Source organism: Pseudorca crassidens, chromosome 9 (genome assembly GCF_039906515.1).
Source record: "Pseudorca crassidens isolate mPseCra1 chromosome 9, mPseCra1.hap1, whole genome shotgun sequence".
In the NCBI taxonomy this organism is placed as follows: domain Eukaryota; kingdom Metazoa; phylum Chordata; class Mammalia; order Artiodactyla; family Delphinidae; genus Pseudorca; species Pseudorca crassidens.
In genome coordinates this window covers 80076842-80102642 of record NC_090304.1, presented here as the reverse complement: position 1 = coordinate 80102642, position 25801 = coordinate 80076842, and the positions used below count along the sequence as shown (strand labels likewise).

The 25801-nt window shown below is 36.6% G+C and overlaps 1 protein-coding gene across 8 annotated transcripts in view; it reads right to left on the bottom strand.

Moving 5' to 3' along the window:
• DYNC2H1 (dynein cytoplasmic 2 heavy chain 1) overlaps positions 1-25801 on the bottom strand; it is a 379694-nt gene that overhangs the window by 327421 nt on the left and 26472 nt on the right. For all 8 annotated transcript variants that reach the window (XR_010946253.1, XM_067750851.1, XM_067750854.1 and 5 more), the window contains exons 13-20: positions 19375-19470; positions 15118-15270; positions 14189-14287; positions 12995-13134; positions 12690-12918; positions 11679-11806; positions 7867-7982; positions 4768-4895 (exon numbers count right to left, since the gene is read on the bottom strand). Coding sequence is in view for 7 of the 8 variants with exons in the window: in XM_067750851.1 (XP_067606952.1) it covers positions 4768-4895; positions 7867-7982; positions 11679-11806; positions 12690-12918; positions 12995-13134; positions 14189-14287; positions 15118-15270; positions 19375-19470 (1089 nt within the window). In the remaining variant the exon portion in view is untranslated. The remainder of the gene's footprint in view (positions 1-4767; positions 4896-7866; positions 7983-11678; positions 11807-12689; positions 12919-12994; positions 13135-14188; positions 14288-15117; positions 15271-19374; positions 19471-25801) is intronic.

Sequence of the window (25801 nt, the reverse complement as noted above, 5' to 3'; positions counted from 1 at the left end):
TGTGGTCAGAAAAGATGCTTGATATGATTTCAATTTTCTTAAATTAACTGAGGCTTGATTTGTGACCCAAGATGTGATCTATCCTGGAGAATGTCCATGCGCACTTGAGAAGAAATTGTAATCTGCTGTTTTAGGATGGAATGTCCTGTAAGTATCGATTAAATCTCTCTGGTCTACTGTGTCATTTAAAGCTTCTGTTTCCTTATTTATTTTCACTTTGGATGATCTGTCCATTGGTGTAAGCGAGGTGTTAAAGTCCCCCACTATTATTGCATTACTGTCGATTTCCTCTTTTATAGCTGTTAGCAGTTGCCTTATGTATTGAGGTGCTCCTATGTTGGGTGCATATATATTTATAATTGTTATATCTTCTTCTTGGATTGATCCCTTGATCATTATGTAGTGTCCTTCCTTGTCTCTTGTAACATTCTTTAGTTTAAAGTCTGTTTTATCTGATATGAGTATTGCTACTCCAGCTTTCTTTTGATTACCATTTGCATGGAGTATCTTTTTCCATCCCCTCACTTTTAGTCTGTATGTGTCCATAAGTCTGAAGTGGATCTCTTGTAGACAGCATATATATGGGTCTTGTTTTTGTATCCATTCAGCAAGCCTGTGTCTTTTGGTTGGAGCATCTAATCCATTCACGTTTAAGGTAATTATTGACATGTATCTTCCTATGACTATTTTCTTAATTGTTTTGGGTTTGTTCTTGTAGGTCCTTTTCTTCTCTTGTGTTTCCCACTTAGAGAATTTCCTTTAGCACTTGTTGTAGAGCTGGTCTGGTGGTGCTGAATTCTCTTAGCTTTTGCTTGTCTGTAAAGCTTTTCATTTTTCTATCAAACCTGACTGAGATTCTTGCTGGTAGAGTAGTCTTGGTTGTAGGTTCTTCCCCTTCATCACTTTAAATATGTCCTGCCAGTCGCTTCTAGCTTATAGAGTTTCTGCTGAGAAATCAGCTGTTAACCTTATGGGAGTTCCCTTGTATGTTATTTGTCATTTTTCCCTTGCTGCTTTCAATAATTTTTCTTTGTCTTTAATTTTTGCCAATTTGATTATTATGTGCCTTGGCGTGTTTCTCCTTGGGTTTATCCTGTATGGGACTCTCTGTGCTTCCTGGACTTGGGTGGCTATTTCCTTTCCCATGTTAGGGAATTTTTTGACCATAATCTCTTCAAATATTTTCTTGGCTCCTTTCTCTCTCTCTTCTCCTTCTGGGACCCGTATAATGCGAATGTTGTTGCATTTAATATTGTCCCAGAGGTCTCTTAGGCTGTCTTCATTTCTTTTCATTCTTTTTTCTTTATTCTGTTCTGCGGCAATGAATTCCACCATTCTGCCTTCCAGGTCACTTATCCATCCTTATGCCTCAGTTATTCTGCTATTGATTCCTTCTAGGGTAGTTTTCACTTTGGTTATTGTATTGTTCATCTCTGTTTGTTTGTTCTCTAATTCTTCTAGGTCTTTGTTAAACATTTCTGGCATCTTCTCGACCTTTGCCTCCATTTTTTTTCCAAGGTCCTGGATCATCTTCACTATTATTATTCTGAATTCTTTTTCTGGAAGGTTTCCTATCTCTACTTCATTTAGTTGTTTTTCTGGGGTTTTATCTTGTTCCTTCATCTGGTACATAGCCCTCTGACTTTTCATCTTGCCTATCTTTCTGTGAATGTGTTTTTTGTTCCACAGGCTGCAGGATTGTAGTTCTTCTTGCTTCTGCTCTCTGCTCTCTGGTGTATGAGGCTATCTAAGAGGCTTGTGCAAGTTTCCTGATGGAAGGGACTGTACATAATTTGTTATATCCTGGATATAAAGTTTCTAACGTTTATTATTATATGCAAACTCAACTAAGACACTTAAACATCAAAAGTTAAAAAGGATAATAAAAGTGGTAATATGAAACTTAATTAAATCATGAATATAGGAAGACAATACTATAGCTGTTCAAAGTGAAGTTCTTATTATAAAAGTTCCATTCATAAGAAAATGCTAAAGAGGCTTCTAAAATTAGTGACTATCTAAAAGCATAGATTAACTAAATTATCCTACTTAACAGAGAAGGGTAAGTCATGAAAAAAAAGGTACTTAAGAAAGGGAAAACTGAAGAATCGGAACCAAGCTCCTGTATTCAGCTTCTACCTGAAATGCCCTGAGCTGTGTATAATGAGCAGTCTGTTAAACAGTCTAGGTGTAGGTCAGTAAGTGCTAAACTACTCAAATTGCTTCTAGGCCTTTTAAAGCACCATAAAAGAACAGTGTCCTATAATTTATACCTGTGCTTTTACTACTCAACAAAGCAATAAAATCCACTGAAAGTATTTTAAAATCACTGTGCATATATAATAGGCAAAAAAAAAAAAAATTAAAACATATCTCAATGACCAGCTTGCAATTTCTGGGCAGGATCAGTTTCACCTGAGAAACAGAAAAACAATGGACCAAGAATCCATGTTGTACTAGGAAAATCAGTGAGAGAAAAAATAGAGCAGGATTCTAATTTCCTGTATGTGAACAGAACTTAGCCTGTGAAGACATTAAAACAGTTTTCAAGTCCACCTGCATGCATTCCTACTTCTTCAAATCCACACGCCAACAGAGAGACATACCAAAACACAATTCTGTAACATCTTGCTGCTTAAAACCCAGCAACAACTCCTCAGTGCCCACAAAATCAAACCTAGGATCCTTAATGTGACTCACATGACCTAGATTCTGCCTAGCTCTTTATACTGTCTCTGCCACTTCCTGCCTCACATGTTGTTCCCAACATACATCTATTTCTCATAGTTTTTGTGATGACACACTTTCATCCCACTTCATTATCAATCTCCTTAGCTGCCTCCATCTATGCTTGAAGTCTAAATTTCGGAAAGCTCAAAGCTGATCCTATAACCTCTACAGTTTGTTATCAACCAGATGATCTAGTTCAATCCTATGGCTTTAAACATCATGAATATTAAGATGATTTCCAAATTTATATCTCTAGTCTTCAACTTTACTCTAACTTCCTTATTCCTTATTCTACCTGACATCTCAATCCCCACCACTTCCAATCTCCAAACAACTCCCCTCTCTAGTCATCCTCATCTCAGTAAATGGTACCATTAGCTTTCCAGCTGCTCAAGCCAAAAACCTAGGAGACATGTTTATTGCTTTTTCTCTAAGCTCCGTCTACTTCTAATACATCAGAAGACCTTGGTGCTAACTCTAAAGTGCATCATCAATTTCTCCGGTTCTTTCCATCTCCTCTGCTACTCCATGGTACAAGCTTCCATCACCTCTTGTATACCAGTTGCAATATCCTACTAACTGGACTCTCTGCTACTATTGTCTCCCTCCAATCCATTCTTTACAGAGCCGCCAGAGTAATCACTTCAAAATGTAAACCAGACTGTATCCCTTCCCTGCTTAAATCCCTGTAAGGACTTTCTATTACTTTTAGAAAAAAAACCCCAAATCCTTATGATTGTTTAAAAGTACCTTCATAATCTGGCCCTTGCCTACCTCTCCAATTTCACCTCAAATCATTTTTTCCTTGAATAATATGGCTTTCTTGATAACTAAGTTTCTTGACAATATTTTCACCTATCTTCCTTAAGCATACCAAACTCCTTCTCTACCTTAAGATCTTTGTATTTGTTGTTCTATCTGCCCCCTAAATCGCGGAATGGTTGCCTCCTTAAGTTTTTCAGGTCTCAGTGCAGATAGATGTCATCTATCTGATAAGGTATCCACAACTGCCCACTCTAAGAAACATCCCCCAGATTATCATGCACTGCTCTAGCTCCTCTTGCTCCTCTCTTTTCTCTGTCCTGTCTCTGTCTCTCCCTCTCTCTCTCTCTGACACACACACACACAAACACACACACACACGAATGCAAATTTCATGAGAATAGAGCATGTTCATAGCTGTAACCACAACTCCTAGCACAATGCCTAGAATATATCAGGTGATCTATAAGTATCTGTCAAATAAATAAATGAATGAACGCCTCTGCTAAATCAAGCTAACTGCCACAGCTCATAATGCTATTCCTTCTTTAGTTATTTCCTTCTACTAGACAAGTACATTATTTTATTTGCCTTTAAATCCTCTTTATACCTTTAAGCTTTCCATATAAAAGTTTATAATTCCTTCCACCATGAAGGTGTATTATTTCATTTACCTCTAATCTATCTAATAATTTTAAGCCTATCACATAATAGGAGCATAAAAAACTTTGTATTCTATTTTGAATTATTTCTCCTCCTTCTTCTAAACATAACTAAGATCATCTATAATATGTTCTATAAAATTTTGACTTGCTTATTCTAGGCTCTAGCCTTCTAGATACTATTTTTATGAATCCTTCACTTTTTTTTATCTTTGTCTCTAATTATGAGCTCCTCCATCATATGTGAGTGTGTGTGTGTGTGTGTGTGTGTGTGTGTGTGCTCCTAATTCTGCTCTAACTTCATACTTCAGCATCTTAAAAGTACAACCCTGGAAGTAACAGCATGAATTATTTATGTTTAGTTTTATTCTAATAAGCCACATCATAAAAGAGACCACAAATACTTCTGAAAATAATAATAAGCATTATTGTTACTGTTTCATTACAACAACATAACATCAAGAGTCCAGTCATGAACTGATCAATTGGACTAGATTTTATAGACTTCCTTATAATGCAATTATATGATATTTCTAAATAGTCATATAAAATTACCTAATTTAATCATCCCCAGTACAGTAAAAGAATAAATAAATTGCTTTGTGATTCTCACCTCTGGCTTCCGTTCTTGTAGCTTACTATATTGTAAATTTGCATTACCTATCTCTTCCACAGATTGCGGCATAATTGTTAAGACTGCCATAGCTTCAGTAACGAATGTATCAATTTCATGTAAATGAGCTGAAATAGGTAACATTGAAATATAAGAAAAATTATTATTATCACGAAAAATATTTAATTACATAATTTATAAATCAAGGAATGTTAGAAGTAATCACTATATGAAATACATTAAATCCTAAGTAGTCATTTGCTTTCATAAAGCAAAATTCAAAATGTAGAATAAGCAAAGAAATTTCTTCTCATGAAACTGTAATTGTTTTACATGACACTTAAAATTTTTGAGAAGAAATTTAAAATGTACTCACTCAGTAAATTTTACTCAAAATTGGTAACTTTTTCAGTCTTTTAAATAATATGCTAAAACACCACAGCTTAAAGGAAAAAGGAAACACTGATATTTTGGAAAATAGTACAGGCATACCTCATTTTATTGTGCTTCACTTTATTGTGCTTTGCAGATTTTGCATTTTTTACATATTGAAGGTTTGTGGCAACTCTGCATGGAGCAAGTTTATCAGTGGCATTTTTCCAACAGCATTTACTTGCTTCATGTCTCTGTGTCACGTCCTGGTAATTCCCCCAATATTTCAAACTTTTCCATTATTAATTACATTTGTTATGGTGATCTGTGATCAGTGATCTTTGATGTTACTGTTGTAATTGTTTTGGGGCACCATGAACCACACCCACGTAAAACAGTGAACTTAACTGACAAATGTTGTATATATTTTGGCTGTTTCACCTCTCTATTCCCTCAGACACAAAAATATTGAAATTGGGCCAATTAATAAGGCTACAATGGCCCCTGAGTATTCAAGTGAAAGAAAGAGTGACACATCTCTCACTTTAAACCAAAAGCTAGAAATGATTAAGCTTAGTGAGGAAGGCATGTCTAATGATGAGATAGGCCAAAAACTAGGCCTCTTGCACCAAACAGTTAGCCAAGGAAAAGTTCTTAAGGGAAATTAATATGCTGTTCTCCAGTGAACACAAATGGTAAGAAAGCGAAACAGGATTACTGTTTATATGGAGAAAGTTTTAGTGATCTGAATAGAAGATCAAACCAGCTACAACAGCCCCTTAAGCCACAGCATAATCCAGAGCAAGGCCCCAACTCTCTTCAATTCTGTAAAGACTGAGAGAGGTGAGGAAGCTGCAGAAGAAAAGTTTGAAGCTAACAGAGGTTGGTTCATGAGATTTAAAGAAAGAAGCCATCTCCGCAACATAAAAAGTATAAGATGAAGCAGCATGTGCTGATACACAAACTGCAGCAAGTTATCCAGATGATCTAGCTAAGATAGTTAATGAAAGCTGCTCCACTAAACAACAGATTTTCAATGGAGATGAAGAAGCCTTCTATTAGAAGAAGCTACCATTGAGGACTTTCACAGCTAGAGAGAAGTCAATGCCTGGATTCAAAGATTCAAAAGATAGGCTGACTCTCTTGTTAGAGGCTAATGCAGCTGGTAACTTAAGTTGATGCCAATGCTCATCTGCCATTCAAAAAAATCACAGCACCTTTAAGAATTATGTTGAATCTATTCTGCCTGTGCTCCAGAAATGGAACAACAAAGATTGATGACAGCACATCTGTTTACAATATGGTTTACTGAATATTTTAAGCTCACTGCTGAGAGCTACTGCTCAGAAAAAAAAGATTCAAAATACAACTGCTCATTGACAATGCACCTGGTCATCCAAGTGCTCTGATGGAGATGTACAAGATACATGTTGTTTTCATGCCTGCTAACACAACATCCATTCTGCTGCCCATAGATCAATAAGTAATTTCAACATTCAAGTCTTATTATTTAAGAAATACATTTTATAAGGCTATAGCTGCAACTGAGAGTGATTTATCTGATGCATCTGGGCAAAATAAATTGAAAATCTTCTGGAAGGGATTCACCATTCCAGATGCAATTAAGAGCATTCGTGATTCATGGAAAGAGGTCAAAATATAAATGTTAACAGGAGTTTGGAAGAAGTTGATTCCAACCCTCATGGATGACTTTGAGGGATTCAAGACTTCAGTGGAGGAAGTAACTAAAGATAAGATAAAAATAGCAAGAGAACTAGAATTAGAGGTGGAGCTTAAAGATGTGAATGAATTCCTGCAATCTCATGATAAAACTTTCACAAATGAGGCATTGCTTCTTATGGATAAGCAAAGAAAGTGGTTACTTGTAATTTTGAGAATCTAGTCCTGGTGAAGATGCTGTGAAGATTGTTGAAATGATAACAAAGGATTTAGAATACTGAATGAACTTAGTTAATGAAGCAGCAGCAGGGTTTGAGGAGGCTGACTCCAATTTTGAAAGAAGTGTTACTGTGGGTAAAATGCTATCAAACAGCATTGCACGCTACAGAGAAAGGAAGAGTCAATCGATGCAGCACACTTCAGAGTTGTCTTATTTTAAGAAACTGCCACGGCCACCCCACCCTTCAGCAACCACCTCCCTGATCAGTCAGCAGCCATCAACGTCAAGGCAAGACCCTCCACCAGCAAAAAGATTATGACTCACTGAAGGCTCAGGTGATGGTTAGCATTTTTTAGCAATAAAGCATTTTTTAACTAAGGTATGCAAATTGTTTATTCAGACATAATGCTTACTGCAACCTTAACAGACTACAGTATATGTAAACATAACTTTTATATGCACTGGGAGACCAAAAGATTCCCACGGCTCTCTTTATCACAATATTCTTTATTGCGGTGGTCTGGAACTAAACCCACAATATCTCCAAGTTATGCCTGTAGTCATTTGAAGAGATAAGGATAAATACATTATACCAGAATTACCTCCTTTCTCAGTAGCATATGAAACAAACTGACACTAGCTCACACTGCAAATAATAAAAAATGCCTTCAATTTTTAGACCTCTCAGGAGTTGAATATGGAGTTTCCTACTTTATTAAAACTACTTTAAGCATATTTTATTTCATATTACTTTCTAGATTATCTTTTATTTTAATCATCATTGAGATTCATATTTCATAACTATAAAAATGTAAAAGTGTCTTTACCCTGAATGGACTTCTTCAAAGAAAGAACAAGCACGTCAAATAACTTCTGGATGAGATCATCAATCACAGTCTTCACAGGGTTACAATTAATATTTAAACAATCTACCTTGACAGTACTGAAAAATGCCAAAGGACATATTCTGACATGAAAAAGACTAATCACAAGAAAAGAGTCTCATTATAATATGAGTTTGTGTAATACATTTTACAATATCATCCAAACATATTATTGTGATCTTTAAGCACATTTAGATTTCATTTAGCAAAAATGAACACATACTAATACTAACACATACTAATACTAACACATACTAATATGAAGTTTTTCATTAAACAATGATTTTGTTATAATTCTACAGTTTTTAATAATCCAATGTATCAGTTTAAAAAAAAGCAGCACATTATGAATTTACTAAAGTATCAACATGAATGTATTTAAATTTTTACGTGCTTTACTTGTCACAGTATGTAACATACTTATTTAAAGATTTATAAAATAAATTATTATCCTGTAGTCAAAGTACAAGCAATAATGATAGGGAAAATAAAACAAACATAGAAAGTGAATATAGATTATAAAGACACTAAAGCAATAAAACATACCATTTTCTACCTATCTAATTCACAAGAATGCAATGAATTGTTAATTCATATCTTCAATCATGTGGGCAAATAGAGAACTCTCAGAACTGTTGGTCAGAGTATAAAACAATACAACTTTTGCAAGGGCAATTTACCTATATCAAATTTTAAAATAGGTATATTCTTTTATCTTAGTAACTTCACTTTTAGAACTTATCCTAAGGAGATTTTCAGGGCAGACTCCAAGATTTACATACAGGTATCTTCTTCAAAGTATTAATTATAATAGTGAAAAAATAGAAGTAAACTAAATACCAGAGTGGCTAAATAAATTATTATATATCTATACAATTTAAAGTCATATTTTTGAGGACCAGATAATGACATGGTGAAATACTAATGATTAGTGTTAAATAAATAGCAGGATACAGTATGATCCAAATTTTGTAAGCAGATGTACTAATATGTCCAAAACATCAAATATTAACAGCAATTGTCATTATGCCTTTTTATATTTTAAAAAATTTATAAAACAAATGTACTATTTTAACAATCAGAAAAAAGGCATATATTTTTAAGAACATTAATTCTTTGCATGGTACTCTGAATGCAAATTATAATGTTCTAAACAAACAGAAGTTGAACCAGAATCATTCATCTGAGTAAACCTCATATTTATCTTAAATTATATAAAGTAAAAAAAGTCTGGAAATTTTGGTCTAAAAAATTATTTAGAAAGACTCTTTTTAAAACATAGAACCAGGTGATATTCTTAGAAAGCAAGTTATAAGCGTTAAAGTTTCATTATAAAAATACAATTTTCTCTTAAAGTTTTATTTATTCTCAATCACCCACTAACTGGAGAGGTTTAAACTCCAGTTCTTAACCACCAAAACCTAAGAGTCAATTTGTCTTATACATGAAGTTATTTGATTTTTGAAATCCTGACACAAAATGTCTAAATTTCTAACATTTGATATATGAAAATAGATGATTTTGGTAAACCTAAAAACATTATACCATATTTTACTAATGAATTAATACATAAAGTGATATGATTACAGCAGAGTTGTACACACTGAATCTTGTGGACAAGACTAATGTTCACCTTTCAATTGAAAATATTGTTAATGTGCAATTGAGGCTCCATTCAGCCATAGACAGAATGGGATGGACATAGATGGCCTACCCAAAAAGTATATCCTTACTGCAGTATCTGAAATACATCCTCAGGATATGGATTTTCTAATCTTACAGCGTATTTCCCAAAAGTACCCATAAAATAATTATCTGTGTGTATATATATGTGTGTATTAGCTTAGATGAATACATGTTAACTTATAAGCAAGAAACAGAAAAATGAAATATGGCATGTAGGACAGGCATTCTTTTTGTTTTGTTTAGCTTTGGCAGGGAAGTATAAATAGAAACCCCGTCTATAGAAAAGGACAAACAAATAGCAGTAGCAGCAGTAGAGGTCTTGGGCAGTCAGGTAACAGCATAAAGTCAAACAAAAATGGGCTCAAATAGAGTATCCAACAGAGAAATCTCATGTTCAAACATTACAAAAACACTGACTTTTCCTTACTTCAAAGTAACATTAATGGCACTATCATTATCCTAGTCATCCAAGTTCAAACCTTCAAGCCATTTGTCTCTTCTCTATTCCTCATCCCTCATCTTCCTTCAAAAGTAAGACCCCTTAATACCTCATAATATTTCCTCCTCCACATTTTGAATACCAACAACTTGATTCAATTAATTATTACTGGGTTTCTGGATGAAGACAGACGAACCTCTCTTCCTCCAGGATCTCTTGATTCCACCATACAACTCTATTTCCAGATTAACATTCCTAATGTATAGCTTTGGTACTAACACGCTTCTGTTTAGAAACCTTCAACAACTAATCATTCTAACACGAATAACATCCAAATTCCCTGTTTTAGAATGTAAGACTCTCCCAAATCTGTACTTTATCTACTCCTTTCCAGAAATATCTCCTCTAGTCCCTAATAAAACATTAACCCTAATCAAATTCTCAATTAACCAACTTCGGTTTTCAGTATATAAATCCCTCTCCTGAGAGACTCTGCTTTAACCTCCAATTCTCATTTCTACCCATCAAAATCCTAGTTCAACTATTTCTATCTTAATGAAGCTTTCCCTGATTTTGCCACAAATGGATGGGATATCATCCTGTAAATCTCCATAGCCTTTAGTCCAGTCTCTAATATGGAATATAGATTATTCTATCTAGTATTAATAACAATTAATAACAACTAGCATTTATTGAGAACTTAACCTCTACCATTAATTTACATGCAAATTACTCATTTAATCGGCAAAACACTGAGATAAATAATATAGTTGTAATTGCTTTAAAGCTGAGGAAATGGAGGTTCACAGGGTTGAAATGACTGTCAAACTCATGCAGCTAGTAAGAGCCATCTACCTCCAGAGCCCACTCTCTCAACGCCTGCGTGTACTTGACTTAATCATCAAACATACTTGTCTTATTGCACTACGAGAGAGCAAGCAAATTCATCTCAGGAACTCTGTCTTCATCTTTCTACTCCCACAGGACAAGGTTTTGCATATTGTAAATGAGCACCAAATAGTTATTGAAAGAAAGAACAAATGGATTAATAAAAGTGATATTATACTTTATAGGTAATATATACACAATTAAACAAGGCCCTTCCTTCCTTCCCAGGGCTTATTGCATAGAATGGTTTCAGTGATCGGAATTCCAGACAGTGAAGGGGATATTCTGGGTTATGAAAGGCCCCTCAGAAGGTCTCCTCCACATTTAGGGCAATACCCAGAGGCAGCACTATCTTGTGTGCCTCCCAGGGCATTTTGAAAGGGGGCAGAGCCATACAAAATTGGAGTCAAATGTCCTCCAGTATGCTCTCAGTAGTAGATTCTTACCATTCTTAGACTGTGCCCGTGCACATCAAATATTAGATCCTCACACCAGATCTGGAAAGAAGCCTCTTCCCCCAGTCTGTCCTATCCAACTAGGTCTCAGCCAGCCGAACCTCTAGAAGAGGTTTTCTTAGTCTCAGCAATTCTCTACTCAGATGATTCTCAAGTGTCATAGCTGAGCTCTAGAGGAGGTAAGACCGATGACTGAACTTCAGTACCACTAAATGAAGAGTACCCATACTATCCCATGGCAAGAACTGCTATGATACATAAGTACTACTTTAACTTCTGTATCATACCTTGGAAGTCGTTCTACTTCTTTCCCTTTTATTTTCAGTGCTTTAAAATTTTTCTCCCAATCATGTACTGTAGAAAGATGCTTTTCCACTAGAGCTTCCATATCAACTTGCCCAATTACAATCCATTCCTGTATAAATGGAAAACATATTATTAAAAAAATAGAATAAGTTACCATTTAAAAGATTAGAGTCCAACTATTAAAAACAATAAAAAGGGGCAAATGTGAGGTTTCAAATAAATTTCAGTTTAAGTATATAAATGTAATCATTATCACATAGCCTAAAGAATGAACAGGAAAAAAAAAACAATACATAAAAATATACTGATCATAAAACTTTTTTGAAGAGACTGCAAAAACCTTTTCTTTAGATTCTCAAGTTTGATGTGTCAAAGACAGAATCACTTCTGCAAAGCCAAGAGCTACTATAGGCAACAAATCCGAAAGTATCCAGATTCAATTAATTCCAGAAAAATAAAATGCAGAAGAAGCACTGCAGCGGCAGTTAAGAAACTTGATGAATTCTCAGTCATATGCCTCAGGATCAATCAAACGAGCAATAAATGCAATAGGGGTTTATCTCTGGAGAGTTAGTATGATGCACCTTAACAAAAGTAAGAAATTAAATCATCTCAATTTCATTAACGTTGAGGGCTTCCCTCCATGGATTGCTCTCAATCCAAAGAATAAAGAAAAGGATATATTTTCCTGAAAGGAATTAAAAATGACACAACAGAGTCACGTCAAATTCCAAGTTGATACAACATTCAAAAAAAGAAAAGAAAGAGAAACTAGCTTCTCAATCTTCAAAAAGAGAGAAAAAAAATTTAGGGTAACATTTTTCTCATCTATAGCATAAACCTAGATTGTATATGAATTCTAAACTTTGGCTCTCTGGCTTGCATATTTTTACTTTATGCCACACAAGATAATTTGTTGATTTGTACATTTAATACTAATTCAATCAATCAGATGAATATTACAGTAGGACAGAAAATTACATGTTCCATACCTTATGTTGATGTAAAACAGCTGACAATCTCCTAAATAGATCTTCTGCTTTGCTGAAAATAGTCAGAAATCCACTTGCATTTCTATCAATCATAATAGAAAAAATAGATTCATCTCCTGCCTCACCCACTCCCTTAAACTGATTAGGAATGCCGATGAATCTCTTCATTTCTCTATAATATTTAGCCCGAATTTCTTCAAAAGGAGGCTTGAATTGTAATCGTCCTTGTCTGAAAGCAAATAAATAACTTTAACATATAAATTATTGGAAAAGTATAGATTGAAAATTAGTTTAAAAAATCTTACTTGTATGTTAAGTCTATATTTATTTCTGGCAGATTCTCATTAAGTGCTTCTAAGCCCATCTGATACTGATGTTCCAGAGCTTTGTACAGTTGATGATTCCAGTGCTGTTTCCACGCATGCATGTCACTTGCTTGGAATCCCTAATATGTTATATTCACATTTTTTATTTAATAATTAGGTGGTAGAATGGGTTTTCATTTAATGCTTTCATATTACATTTGGTAAAATTATAAGCAAAAAAACCCTCATCTTAAATATCTTAAAACATGTAATTCCTTAATTGCTACTTGTATATATAAAGTCAAATATGAAAATCTCTAATCTTCGTGCTTATAAATAGTACACAAAAAGATCAGAAAAATTTTTAAAATCAAGTTAATAGTAAATGCATTTTACATATGGACTTTATTTTATGATCCTATTAAAACAACAACAATAACGGGAACAATAGTTTATTTTGTAAATTTCTTAGTCCTTTTTCAAAAATTCCCATCAAGTATAACTCTTCTATTCCCTTCACTCCCTAAATAATCCATTGCACATTTAAAAACATGATACATTTAAAACAAAAGAATGCACAGTATAGTTTACATACTTTTTTGCTTCCATATAACCATAAACATATCAATTCTAATACTTTCATTTTTATTTTTTTCTTGAAGTTCTAAGAGCTGAAAAATATATGTAAATGTTTAAGATACTTACCTCATATTCCACTAAGATCCCTTTATCACCTACTAGGTAGACTCTGTGCAAACTACTTTTGTACAGATCATCTCATATCAAAATGCATGTGGAACTGACATTTTACCCAAAAAAAAGAAAAAATTCTGAAACAGAGTTATTTCAGTCATTAGGCTTCTGCCTAAACTTAACTTTGTCACAACAGACGTAACAATCACCTAAAAGAAAACTAACAAATGATAGATATTTTAGCACCATGTCAGAGAAACTATTTACAAAGTCTAAATTGAGGGATCTGGAATTCCGTAAGACAAACAGAAACATATTTTTAAACGTAAATGCATTGCTAATTTATGGTCTTTATATATAATTCAGTCAAATTCTAAATTTATGAGGAATTCATTAGTAAAGATTTACAGATAACCTTTATGAACTTTTCATCAATTCATATATTCACATTCTGAAAAGGTCATATTACAAAGTGTAGGCACAAAGTAAAACACACTTTACCTGTGCTTCTACACTTGCTAAGCCAGTTCTTAATTCTTGTAATCCATCTTTCCACCGCTGTTGCTGCCGAAGCAAATCAATGTCCATAAGAACTACCACCTATTAAAAATTAGAACATAATAATTTCAGTAGAAAATCTTGACAGGTACCACCTTACCCAAGTGATAAAGGTTAACTCAACCTATAATAAGACATATCAATACCTAATCAATGTACTGAGAAAGGCAAAATATCACTTCTGTGGTATTCCTACCAAAATTGTATAATCTCAATCTAAAATGAGAAAGCATCATATAAAACCAAATCAAGAGACATTACAGGGGCTTCCGTGGTGGCGCAGTGGTTGAGAGTCCGCCTGCCGATGCAGGGGACACGGGTTCGTGCCCCGGTCCGGGAAGATCCCACATGCCGCGGAGCGGCTGGGCCAGTGAGCCACGGCCACTGAGCCTGCGCTTCCAGAGCCTGTGCTCCGCAACGGGAGAGGCCACAACAGTGAGAGGCCTGCGTACCACAAAAAAAAAAAAAAAAAAAAAAAAAAAGAGACATTACAAAATAACTGACCAGTACTCATCAAAAGTATCAAGGTCATCAAAAACAAGGTAAGACTGAGGAGTAGGAGACTACAGAGCCTCAACATTTAAATGCAAGGTGGGATCCTGGATCGGACACTCAAAAGGAAAAAGGACATCAGTGGAAAAAGTTATAAAATTCAAAACAGTTTATTTCCTAGTTTTGATAAATGTACTATGGTTACATAAGTTGATGACAATAGGGAAAGCTGGGTGAAGGGCAAGTGTGAACTCTTTAAACTATTTTTGCAACTTAAAGTCTCAAATTATTTCCAAATAGGAAGTTATTTAAAATTATAACCTAATTACTTTTTAAATAATACTATTCATAGCTTATTAAATTTTATAAATAAAATATACCTTTTCGCAAAATGTAATGTGCCATTTTCTCAGTCTTCTATTTTCAGTGGCAAGTCGTTCAGCAGCATTTTGGAGTTTTTGGATGTAGCCTTCTAATTCTTTAGGATTATTCCAAGTAATCTGTGACTTTCCCCCACTTCCTACTTTTGAATTCTAAGGTACAACAAATGACATTTAGTATTTAACACATTTCTTTTTTTGAAAAGATTCAATATTCTACATCATTAGTCCAATTATCCCTAATATTGACGTGCAATAAAAGAGCACACAATAGTTTTTTCCATTTTATAAATGATAAGGCATTCTGCCCAGAACTGAGTAGCCCCATTCCTTCCAAGTTCTCCCTCTTACAACTAAAATACCCTGGACATAACACAACAAACAAGCATAGGAATACTAAAAGATAGAAATAAGAAGGTGGACAGCCTAGAAACCTTGGGAATTGAGGAACAACACACCTGTGTTTCCTTAATGTCTCCCTTATATCCCAGACAGTATGCTGGAGAAGCCTCCAAACTGGAACCACCCCCAGGGGCAGACAAAAAACCTCCAGAAGAAGCCTGTTCCCTCTGTCCACAGGACCAGAAAAACAGTGGCCTAATGACAGAAAACCTTTTTAGCAATACGCACCCTACTCCAACTTAACACCAATAGAAACCCACTCCCTTCTTCAGTTTCATTGGGACCAGGAAGTGAGCTGATCTTCCATCCCCTGCTTATGTCAGTGGGGCTTAACAGAGAGCTGAGCCTCTACCCCCATTACGCTGCAACAGAGCAGTGTGAATCAGCCCTCCACATCCTCCCAATCATGTCAACAGAGCTTAGAAGGGAGCTACGCTTACACTCTACTTGGAGGCAACAAGACACTGCCAATTGATGTCCCACTTTCATGGGAAGGTGTCAGTAGGGGAAAAGGGGTCACTAAACTTCAACTCCACTCATCTGAAAAGGAAGCAGTGCAAGTCAGTGTTCCATTTTTGTCAGGATAGTATCTGCAGAGCCCAGCAGAAATTTTAACATATACACTCACCCTGTCTTCAAGCTGTACCTCACTGTTTCAGAAAGAAACAACGCATCACTTAGAAAGGAATGCAAATTTGAATGGCAGTGGATTTCTCAGCTGAAACCATGAGGGCCAGGAGGAAGTGGAACAACATTTTAAAGTGCTAAAAGAAAACAACTGTTGGGCTTCCCTGGAGGCACAGTGGTTAAGAATCCACCTGCCAATGCAGGGGACCCGTGTTCGAGTCCTGGTCCGGGAAGATCCCACATGCCATGGAGCAACGAAGCCCATGCACCACAACTACTGACCCTGCACTCTAGAGCCCATGAGCCACAACTACTGAAGCCCATGAGCCTAGAGCCCATGCTCCACAACAAGAGAAGCCACCGCAATGAGAAGCTCACGCACCACAACAAAGAGCAGCCCCCACTCGCCGCAACTAGAAGAAAGCCCATGTGCAGCAAGGAAAACCCAATGCAGCCAAAAATAAATAAATAAAATAAAATAAATGAAACATTAAAAAAATAAAGTAACTTAGAAACAATTTCTCTAAAAAAAAAAGAAAATAGACAACAACTGTCAACCATGAATTATATATCTGGTGAAACTATCCTTCAGGAATGAGGGAAAATAAAAACATTCTTAAACAAAAACTAAGAGAATCTGTCACTAGCAAACCTACTCTTAAAAGTATGGCTAAAGGAAGTTTTCTCAATAAGAAGGAAATGATTTTTTTAAAAAAGCGTGGAACTTTAGAAAGGAAAAAAGAACATTGGGATGTGGAAAACGTAAATAAAAAATAAACTATCCTTCTCATGAGTTTCTTAAATCATATTTGATGATTGAAGCAAACCCCATCTGATGCAGTGTTTCATGTATGTAAAGGTTACTAAATATTTAAGACAAATATATAAAAATGAAGAGGATAAAGAGACCTAACTACAAGTGAGGTTTCTATACTTCACTTGAACTGGTATATATTAAGGCATAGCAAGTCTCTGGCATATTGTGACCCTCTATAAACAGGTGATGAATGAACGAAACTAAACAATTATAATAAATTCAATAAAATACTCTGTGAATCAGTTCAAAAAAAATTTACTGAATAATTACTACACACTACTTACTGTTGTATTACTAGTGTATAAAAATAAATAAATTAAGAGTTCCTGCTCTCCAATATAGAGAGTGGCCAGGGGAGTATTAAGAACTTTAGTGTTCCTTCTCCTCCTATCTTAGTTTTTGTCCCCTACTATGTCTCATTTAACATATGTTAAATATAATTATTTACTTCTCGCAACCCAATTTCTCAAAATAAGCTTCCTCTTTAGAAATATCAACAGATGTAATTTTGAATACATTTATTACAGAAGAAAGGGCTCTGAACACTCTGATTTAAAACATTATCTATTAGGTGAAAAAGTTTAAAAATAATAAAGTATTAACCCATTTTCAAAAAGTACACTTGTAAACATGCACAGAAAAAAAAGTTTAAAATGACATATACACTATTAAGAATGGCCAACTCTTAGTAGTACAATCATAAAACATTTGTTCTTTCTGTTTACCTATATTTTTGAAATTTTCCATCATAAACTCATATTGAGCTCTGGCAATAAGAAAAAAAATTTAATAACATCTATAATATGAATTATATAACTTCTAGTAAATTTTAAGCCTGAGAACTAGTGTGCATTAAAAAGTTATCTTAGCAGGTCTGACTGTTATCCCTTAAAAGGTCTGCTTAAAAGATTGGCCCTTAGCTGGCATCTGAGAACTTGGATTTTGGAAGAGTTCCCACCACTCTAATTTTTAAGAGTGGCTCACTGTACCTAAACAATATGGTTTATGCTGAACACTTGATTGTCTTCTGGGAATCTGGAATTTTGGTACATATTAAGGCAGAAGATACCTACATGACCAGTTCCCGATAAAAGCCTGGGCAATGATCTTTCCTAGTAAAGCAATATTTCACATGTGCTACTTCTTGCTGGAGAAATTAAGCATGCCCTGGGTGATTACACTGGGAAAGGACTCTTGAAAGCTTGCACCTGGTTTCCCCAGGATTTCACCCCATTTCCCTTTTCCTTTGCTGACTTTGCTTTGCCTCCTCTTACTGTAATAAATCATAAGTAAATCATCTGTGAGTACAACTATACCCTGAGGCCTATGAGTCCTCCTAGTAAATCACAGAACCTGGGGGTGGTCTTGAGAACCATGACACAACTAGCTATCCACTTTAAATAAAAGAAGAATTAATGGGTATATCCCTCTTCTACTTATCTTTTAAAATATTTCATGTCTCTGAAGACTAAAAATGTTTATTTCAAAAAGTGAGCAGTCACATACTAACAGTTTAAAAACTAGTGTGGGTTTTCCTAATTTCATATGTGTGGATATTTAAATAAGCATAGATAAAGAGCAAATAAAACTTAAATTATAAAATCAGGAGATGATGGAAAAGCACTAAAGAGTCTTGTATATAAGGACCTCGCACTTCAGTGAATAAGTAAATATAATAGCATACAAGTTTGTATACAGTAAGTCCCCTACATACGAACGAGTTCCATTCCGAGAGCACATTCATAAGTCCAATTTGTTTGCAAATCCAAAAAAGTTAGCCTAGGTACCCAACTAACACAATCGGCTATATTGTACTGTACTGTAATACGCTTATAATACCTTTCACACAAATAATACATAAAACCAGACACAAAAAATTTAAAAAACGTTTTTAATCTTAGCAGTACAGTACCTTGAAAAGTACATTAGTACAGTACAACAGCTGGCATAAAGGGGCTGGCATCGAGTGATCAGGCAAGAAGAGTTACTGACTGGAGGAGGCAGAAGGGGTGGGAGATGGTAGAGCTGAAGGATCGTCAGCAACAGGAGCCGGAAGGCAAGCTGCAGTTTCACTCCTGCCTGATGTTGATGGAACGCACGTTCACATCTCTGAAAGTTCGCAACTTGAAGGTTCATATGTAGGGGACTTACTGTACTACATATATATAAATATATATATATATATAAATTCAATTGATCAAAATCAGCACCAAAATATGTGAAACATTATAACTGTTTAAATCTACAGTTGTAAAAAATGTTACTTGTTAAGACTGAAGGAAGTCACTGGGGAGCAAAATAAAGCCTTAGATCAATGGCTGTGTTAAGCTGAAGGGTATACGAAAAAACTAAGAAATGAGAAACACTTCACATGTAAAATCTAATTATAATAGCATAAAAAGTCCATTTACCTTAATTATCTGTTCAAACGCTAAGGCAGATTGTAACATCATTGGTCTCTGACTTTGAATCATTTGTTGATCGATAGAATTGTAAAAATGTGCCACCTACAAAGTAAAATTCCAATTAGGAATAATTAATAATAAATAGCAACTTAATTTTAAATTTTTCATTTTTAATTATTTGAATGGAAATATTAACTCTTCTCAATTATAAAATTTAGCAAAAAATTAGTTTTTCATCTCCAATAGAGCACTTACGCATGTATTAACATACAAAAGCAGCAAGTGTAAGTATGTGCTGAGTTCCTATAATCTGCCAAGTCATGTTCTGGTGGGTGATTAAACAAAGACTATAAAACCTAGTCCCTGGAATCAAGAAGTTCACAGCCTCATAGGGAACACAAAGGAAACCAGTAAAGCATGTTAAAGTGCTAAAAAAGTGAACTTATTCTTGCAACTCTAAGAACCTGTTCCTTCGTCAGTATATAACACAATGATTTACCCATTTCTCAGACCAAAAAAAACTTTTGAGTTGTCCTTAACGCTTCTCTCACATTCCACACGAGTAGAAGTCTATTGACTGTGCCTTCAAAACATATATTGAATTCAACCACTTCACCCACCTCCATCAATCCCACCCCAATTCAAGCACCCTCAACTCCTGGCAAGACCAGTGCAATGGTATCAGAACTGGTCTGTTTCCAACTGTGGCCCTATGGTCTATTCAAAGCATTCAGAGTATCCAGAATAGTCCTTTCTTAAACGTAAATAGTATCATACCTTTAGCCTATTCAAAACTTTCAAATGACTCCCCAAAATATTTGAGAATAAAATGTAAAATCCTAAAATTCTTACCTGAAACCTTCCAATGGTTTCCCAACACACTTAAGAATGAAATCCAACTCTAAAATCCTTACCTTGGCACATTATACATAAACTGGCCTTTAGCCCCGCACAAACCCCTCCCTAATTGCACTGCAGTGAAATTGGCCTCCTTGCTGTTTACCTAACTCTAGAGTCTTCCCTAAGAAACTCTGAAAGTCATTCATTCCCTCTGCCTGCAACAGTCTTCCTCCAGATATCTGCATGGTTCTTTCGCTCATTTTATGCCATGTCTCTTCTCAAATATTACATTTTCATTAAGGCCTCCCCTGGCCATTCTGTATAAAATAGCAGTATTTGTCACAGTCCTATTACTGTTTTCATTTTCTTCAAATATGTGCTTATCACTACCTAACACTGTATTATTCATGCATTTGCTATCTACGTCCCGTAATAGTGTCACTCAGTAAACGTCATTCATTGAATTAATCAATGAATCAAAAAACAGAGATACCTACAAGGTACCATGGTGGACAAAAGAGGACACTGCCAACTCTGTCAGGGAAAAAGGACAGGTTCAGGGAAGAAGATCAAGTGGACACCGTGGAGTGAGTTTAATTAAGGACTTTAAGAAGACTGTCTTAATTTTTATATCCCTAGCATGTCAAAAATTCTTGGCACAGAGCAGGTGCTTAAAAATGTTTCTTAACTAATTTTATAGCAAGTCACTTCTTTCCACTAGTATGCATAAAAATATACTTTATTTCGTGGGGAATAAGCACTCTATTTGTTCTGTACCACAACAGTAGTCCCAGAAAAAGCCCAATCAGGAAAACTAGAAACAAAATAATACATAAAATTATAGCAATGTGGCCATACTGTTTTCTATCCAACATCCTACTTCATAGCCCCCACTCTAACTAAATGTGTGCTCATAAGTAAAGGTATACACAATACATTCTCCCAGTTGCTCTTCCAGGGGTAAATACAAATACTATATGATCATTCAAGCATCTTTTGAGCTTTTATTTTGTTAGACTAAATGCTTAGGATAGAGAAGTCAGCAAGCCTCTCTGCTTTGGAATATATAGTCCCTCTATCTGAAATGATCACTCACACTACCTTGTGCTCTTGAGAAAACATATGTATGCTCTTTCAAACTCACATTAAACATCATTCCTCTGTAAAGATTTATCTGATACTATCTCTACCCTACCCAGGAAAATAATTGAAAATTCCCACCTCTATGCTTTCACAGAACTTTCTGAACATCTATCTACAATATAGTATTCATTAAACACTGTATCTACTTGTTGACTATCTGTCATCACTATATGAATTGTAATGGAATAAATATGGGCTTTGGAGTCAGGGAGACTTGGTATTAAATCCTAACTTCATAACTTACTAGCTGTGTAGTACTGGGAAAACTATGTTACAAATCTGATCCCCAATTAGATCAGTGAAAAATGGGGGTGGGGGTAATTGAAATAACATAAATACAGTATCTACCAGAAGCCCTGATATTTAACGAGAACTCAATGTTTAGTTTGCTTTCTCCCACTAGACCAGTGGTTCTCAACCATGGCTGATTTGCACCCAAGGGGACATTTGGCAATGTCTGGAGATATTTTTGATTGTCAGGACTAGGTACGTGCTACTGGCCAGGGATGCTGCTAAACATCCTACAATGCACAGGACATCCCCCACAAAAAAGAAGTGGTCCAAAAGTACCAAGGCTGAGAAACCCTGTACCAGAGTGTGGCAGTAATATATTCATTTTTATATCCTCACTACACTGTGCCTGGCAGTACAAGTGCTCAAAGAATCTTTATTGGATGAAAGAATGAGAAACCAAATACTCACAAGATACTGTTCCTGCCCTCTGAGATCTATTAATCAAATGAGAGAAAAAATATAAAACTCCAATACTACATAAAAGTGTTCTAAGAGTGATTTTCACACTGCACACAAAATAAGGAACAATCAATTAAAAGAAGACGCAACAATTAAAGTGAGTTGGGAATTAAAGGATAACTTGGAGTTCTTCAATCAGAGGGAAGAGGTATCAGTGCATAATGACAAGTTCAGAGAGGAACCAAGTTTCATATTACTAAAGCACAGGGTGCAGCATGAGAGAGAAGGTATAGGGAGTGAAGACCACAATCAGTAAGGTCAGCTAGGGTATGATTAAGAAGGGTGTTGTATACATGCTAAGGAGAGAGACAATGAGGTAATAATAGTTGGTTCTGACTCACTCCAATACTGTTCAAGCCACCAGACTGCCTTGTGCCTGCCCTGGACTCTCCAGAAAGATCCAGCGTACGCACCAGAAATACATCTACACATGGAACAACTGCTACAGAACACCTACTGAACGCTGGCAGAAGACCTCAGACCTCCCAAAAGGCCAGAAAGTCCCCATGTACCTGGGTAGGGCAAAAGAAAAAAGAATAAACAGAGACAAAAGGATAGGAACGGGACCTGCACCAGTGGGAGGGAGCTGTGAAGGAGGAAAGGTTTCCACACACTAGGAAGCCCCTTCGTGGGCGGAGACTGCGGGAGGCGGAGGGGTGAGCTTCGAGGCCACGGAGGAGAGCACAGCAACAGGGGTGCGGAAGGCAAAGCGGGGAGATTCCCGTACAGAGGATCGGTGCCGACCGGCACTCACCAGCCCGAGAGGCTTGTCTGCTCACCCGCCGGGGCGGGCGGGGCTGGGAGCTGAGGCTCGGGCTTCGGTCAGAGGCAGGGAGAGGACTGGCGTTGGTGGCATGAACACAGCCTGCAGGGGGTTAGTGCACCACGGCTAGCCAGAAGGGAGTCCGGGGAAATGTCTGGACCTGCCAAAGAGGCAAGAGACTTTTTCTTCCCTCTTTGTTTCCCAGTGTGCGAGGAGAGGGGATTAAGAGCGCTACTTAAAGGAGCTCCAGAGACGGGCGCGAGCCGCAGCTAAAAGCGCGGACCCCAGAGAACAGGTCACCATCCACACCCCCCTTCCGGGGAGACTGTGCAGCCCGCCACTGCCAGGGTCCCGGGATCCAGGAACAACTTCCCTGGGAGAACGCACAGCGCACCTCAGGCTGGTGCAACGTTACGCCAGCCTCTGCCGCCACAGGCTTGCCCCGCACTCCTTACCGCTCCCTCCCACCCCCACCCCCGGCCTGAGTGAGCCAGAGTCCCCGAAGCAGCTGCTCCTTTAACCCTGTCCTGTCTCAGCTAAGAACAGACGCCCTCCTGCGACCTACACACAGAGGCGGGGCCAAATCCAAAGCTGAGCTCCGGGAGCTGTGAGAACAAAGAAGAGAAAGGGAAATCTCTCCCAGCAGCCTCAGAAGCAGTGGATTAAAGCTCCACAATCAACTTGATGTACCCTGCATCTGTGGAATACATGAATAGACAATGAATCATCCCAAATTAAGGACGTGGACTTTGAGAGCAAGATTTATTTTTTCCCCTTTTCCTCTTTTTGTGAGTGTGTACGTGTATGCTTCTGTGTGAGATTTTGTCTGTATAGCTTTGATTCAACCATTTGTCCTAGGGTCCTATCCGTCCGTTTTTTTTTTCTTTAAAAAAATTTTTTTTCTTAATAATTATTTTTTATTTTAATAACTTTATTTTATTTTACCTTACTTTATTTTATTTTATCTTCTTTATTTCTTTCGTTCCTTCCTTCCCTCCCGCCTTCCTTCCTCCCTCCCTCCCTCCCTCCTTTCTTTCTTTCCTTTCTTTCGTTCTTTCTTTCTTTCTTTCTACTTTTTCTCCCTTTTATTCTGAGCCGTGTGGATGAAAGGCTCTTGGTGCTACAGCCAGGAGTCAGTGCTGTTCCTCTGAGGTGGGAAAGCCAACTTCAGGACACTGGTCCACAAGAGACCTCCCAGCTCCACATAATATGAAACAGCGAAAATCTCCCAGAGATCTCCATCTCAACACCAGCACCCAGCTTCACTCAACGACCAGCAAGCTACAGTGCTGGACACCCTATGCCAAACAACTAGCAAGACAGGAACACAACCACACCCATTAGCAGAGAGGCTGCCTAAAATCATAAGTCCACAGACACCCCAAAACACACCAACAGACGTGGACTTTCCCACCAGAAAGACAAGATCCAGCCTCATCCACCAGAACACAGGCACTAGTCCCCTCCACCAGGAAGACTACACAACCCAGTGTGAATGAACTTTAGCCACTGGGGACAGACACCAAAAACAACGGGAACCACAAACCTGCAGGCTGCAAAAAGGAGACCCCAAACACAGTAAGATAAGCAAAATGAGAAGACAGAAAAACAGCAGATGAAGGAGCAAGATAAAAACCCACCAGACCTAACAAATGAGGAGGAAATTGGCAGTCTATCTGAAAAAGTAGTTCAGAATAATGATAGTAAAGATGATCCAAAATCCTGGAAATAGAATACACAAAATGCAAGAAACATTTAACAAGGACCTAGAAGAACTAAAGATGAAACAAGCAACGATGAACAACACAATAAATGAAATTAAAAATACTCTAGATGGGATCAATAGCAGAATAACTGATGCAGAAGAACGGATAAGTGACCTGGAAGACAAAATAGTGGAAATAACTACTGCAGAGCAGAATAAAGAAAAAAGAATGAAAAGAACTAAGGACAGTCTCAGGGACTTCTGGGACAACATTAAACACACCAACATTCGAATTACAGGGGTTCCAGAAGAAGAAGAGAAAAAGAAAGGGACTGAGAAAATATTTGAAGAGATTATAGTTGAAAACTTCCCTAATATGGGAAAGAAAATAGTTAATCAAGTCCAGGAAGCACAGAGAGTCCCATACAGGGTAAATCCAAGGAGAAACACGCCAAGACACATATTAATCAAACTGTCAAAAATTAAATACAAAGAAAACATATTAAAAGAAGCAAGGGAAAAACAACAAATAACACACAAGGGAATCCCCATAAGGTTAACAGCTGATTTTTCAGCAGAAACTCTGCAAGCCAGAAGGGACTGGCAGGACATATTTAAAGTGATGAAGGAGAAAAACCTGCAACCAAGATTACTCTACCCAGCAAGGATCTCATTCAGATTTGATGGAAAAATTAAAACCTTACAGACAAGCAAAAGCTGAGAGAGTTCCGCACCACCAAACCAGCTTTACAACAAATGCTAAAGGAACTTCTCTAGGCAAGAAACACAAGAGAAGGAAAAGACCTACAATAACGAACCCAAAACAATTAAGAAAATGGGAATAGGAACATACATATCGATAATTACTTTAAATGTAAATGGACTAAATGCTCCCACCAAAAGATTGGCTGAAGGGAAACAAAAACAAGACCCATATATATGCTGTCTACAAGACACCCACTTCAGACCTAGAGACACATACAGACTGAAAGTGCGGGGATGGAAAACATATTCCATGCAAATGGAAACCAAAAGAAAGCTGGAGTAGTAATTCTCATATCAAACAAAATAGACTTGAAAATAAAGACCATTAGAAGAGACAAAGAAGGACACTACATAATGATCAAGGGATCGATCCAAGAAGAAGATATAACAATTGTAAATATTTATGCACCCAACATACGAGCACCTCAATACATAAGGCAAATACTAACAGCCATAAAAGGGGA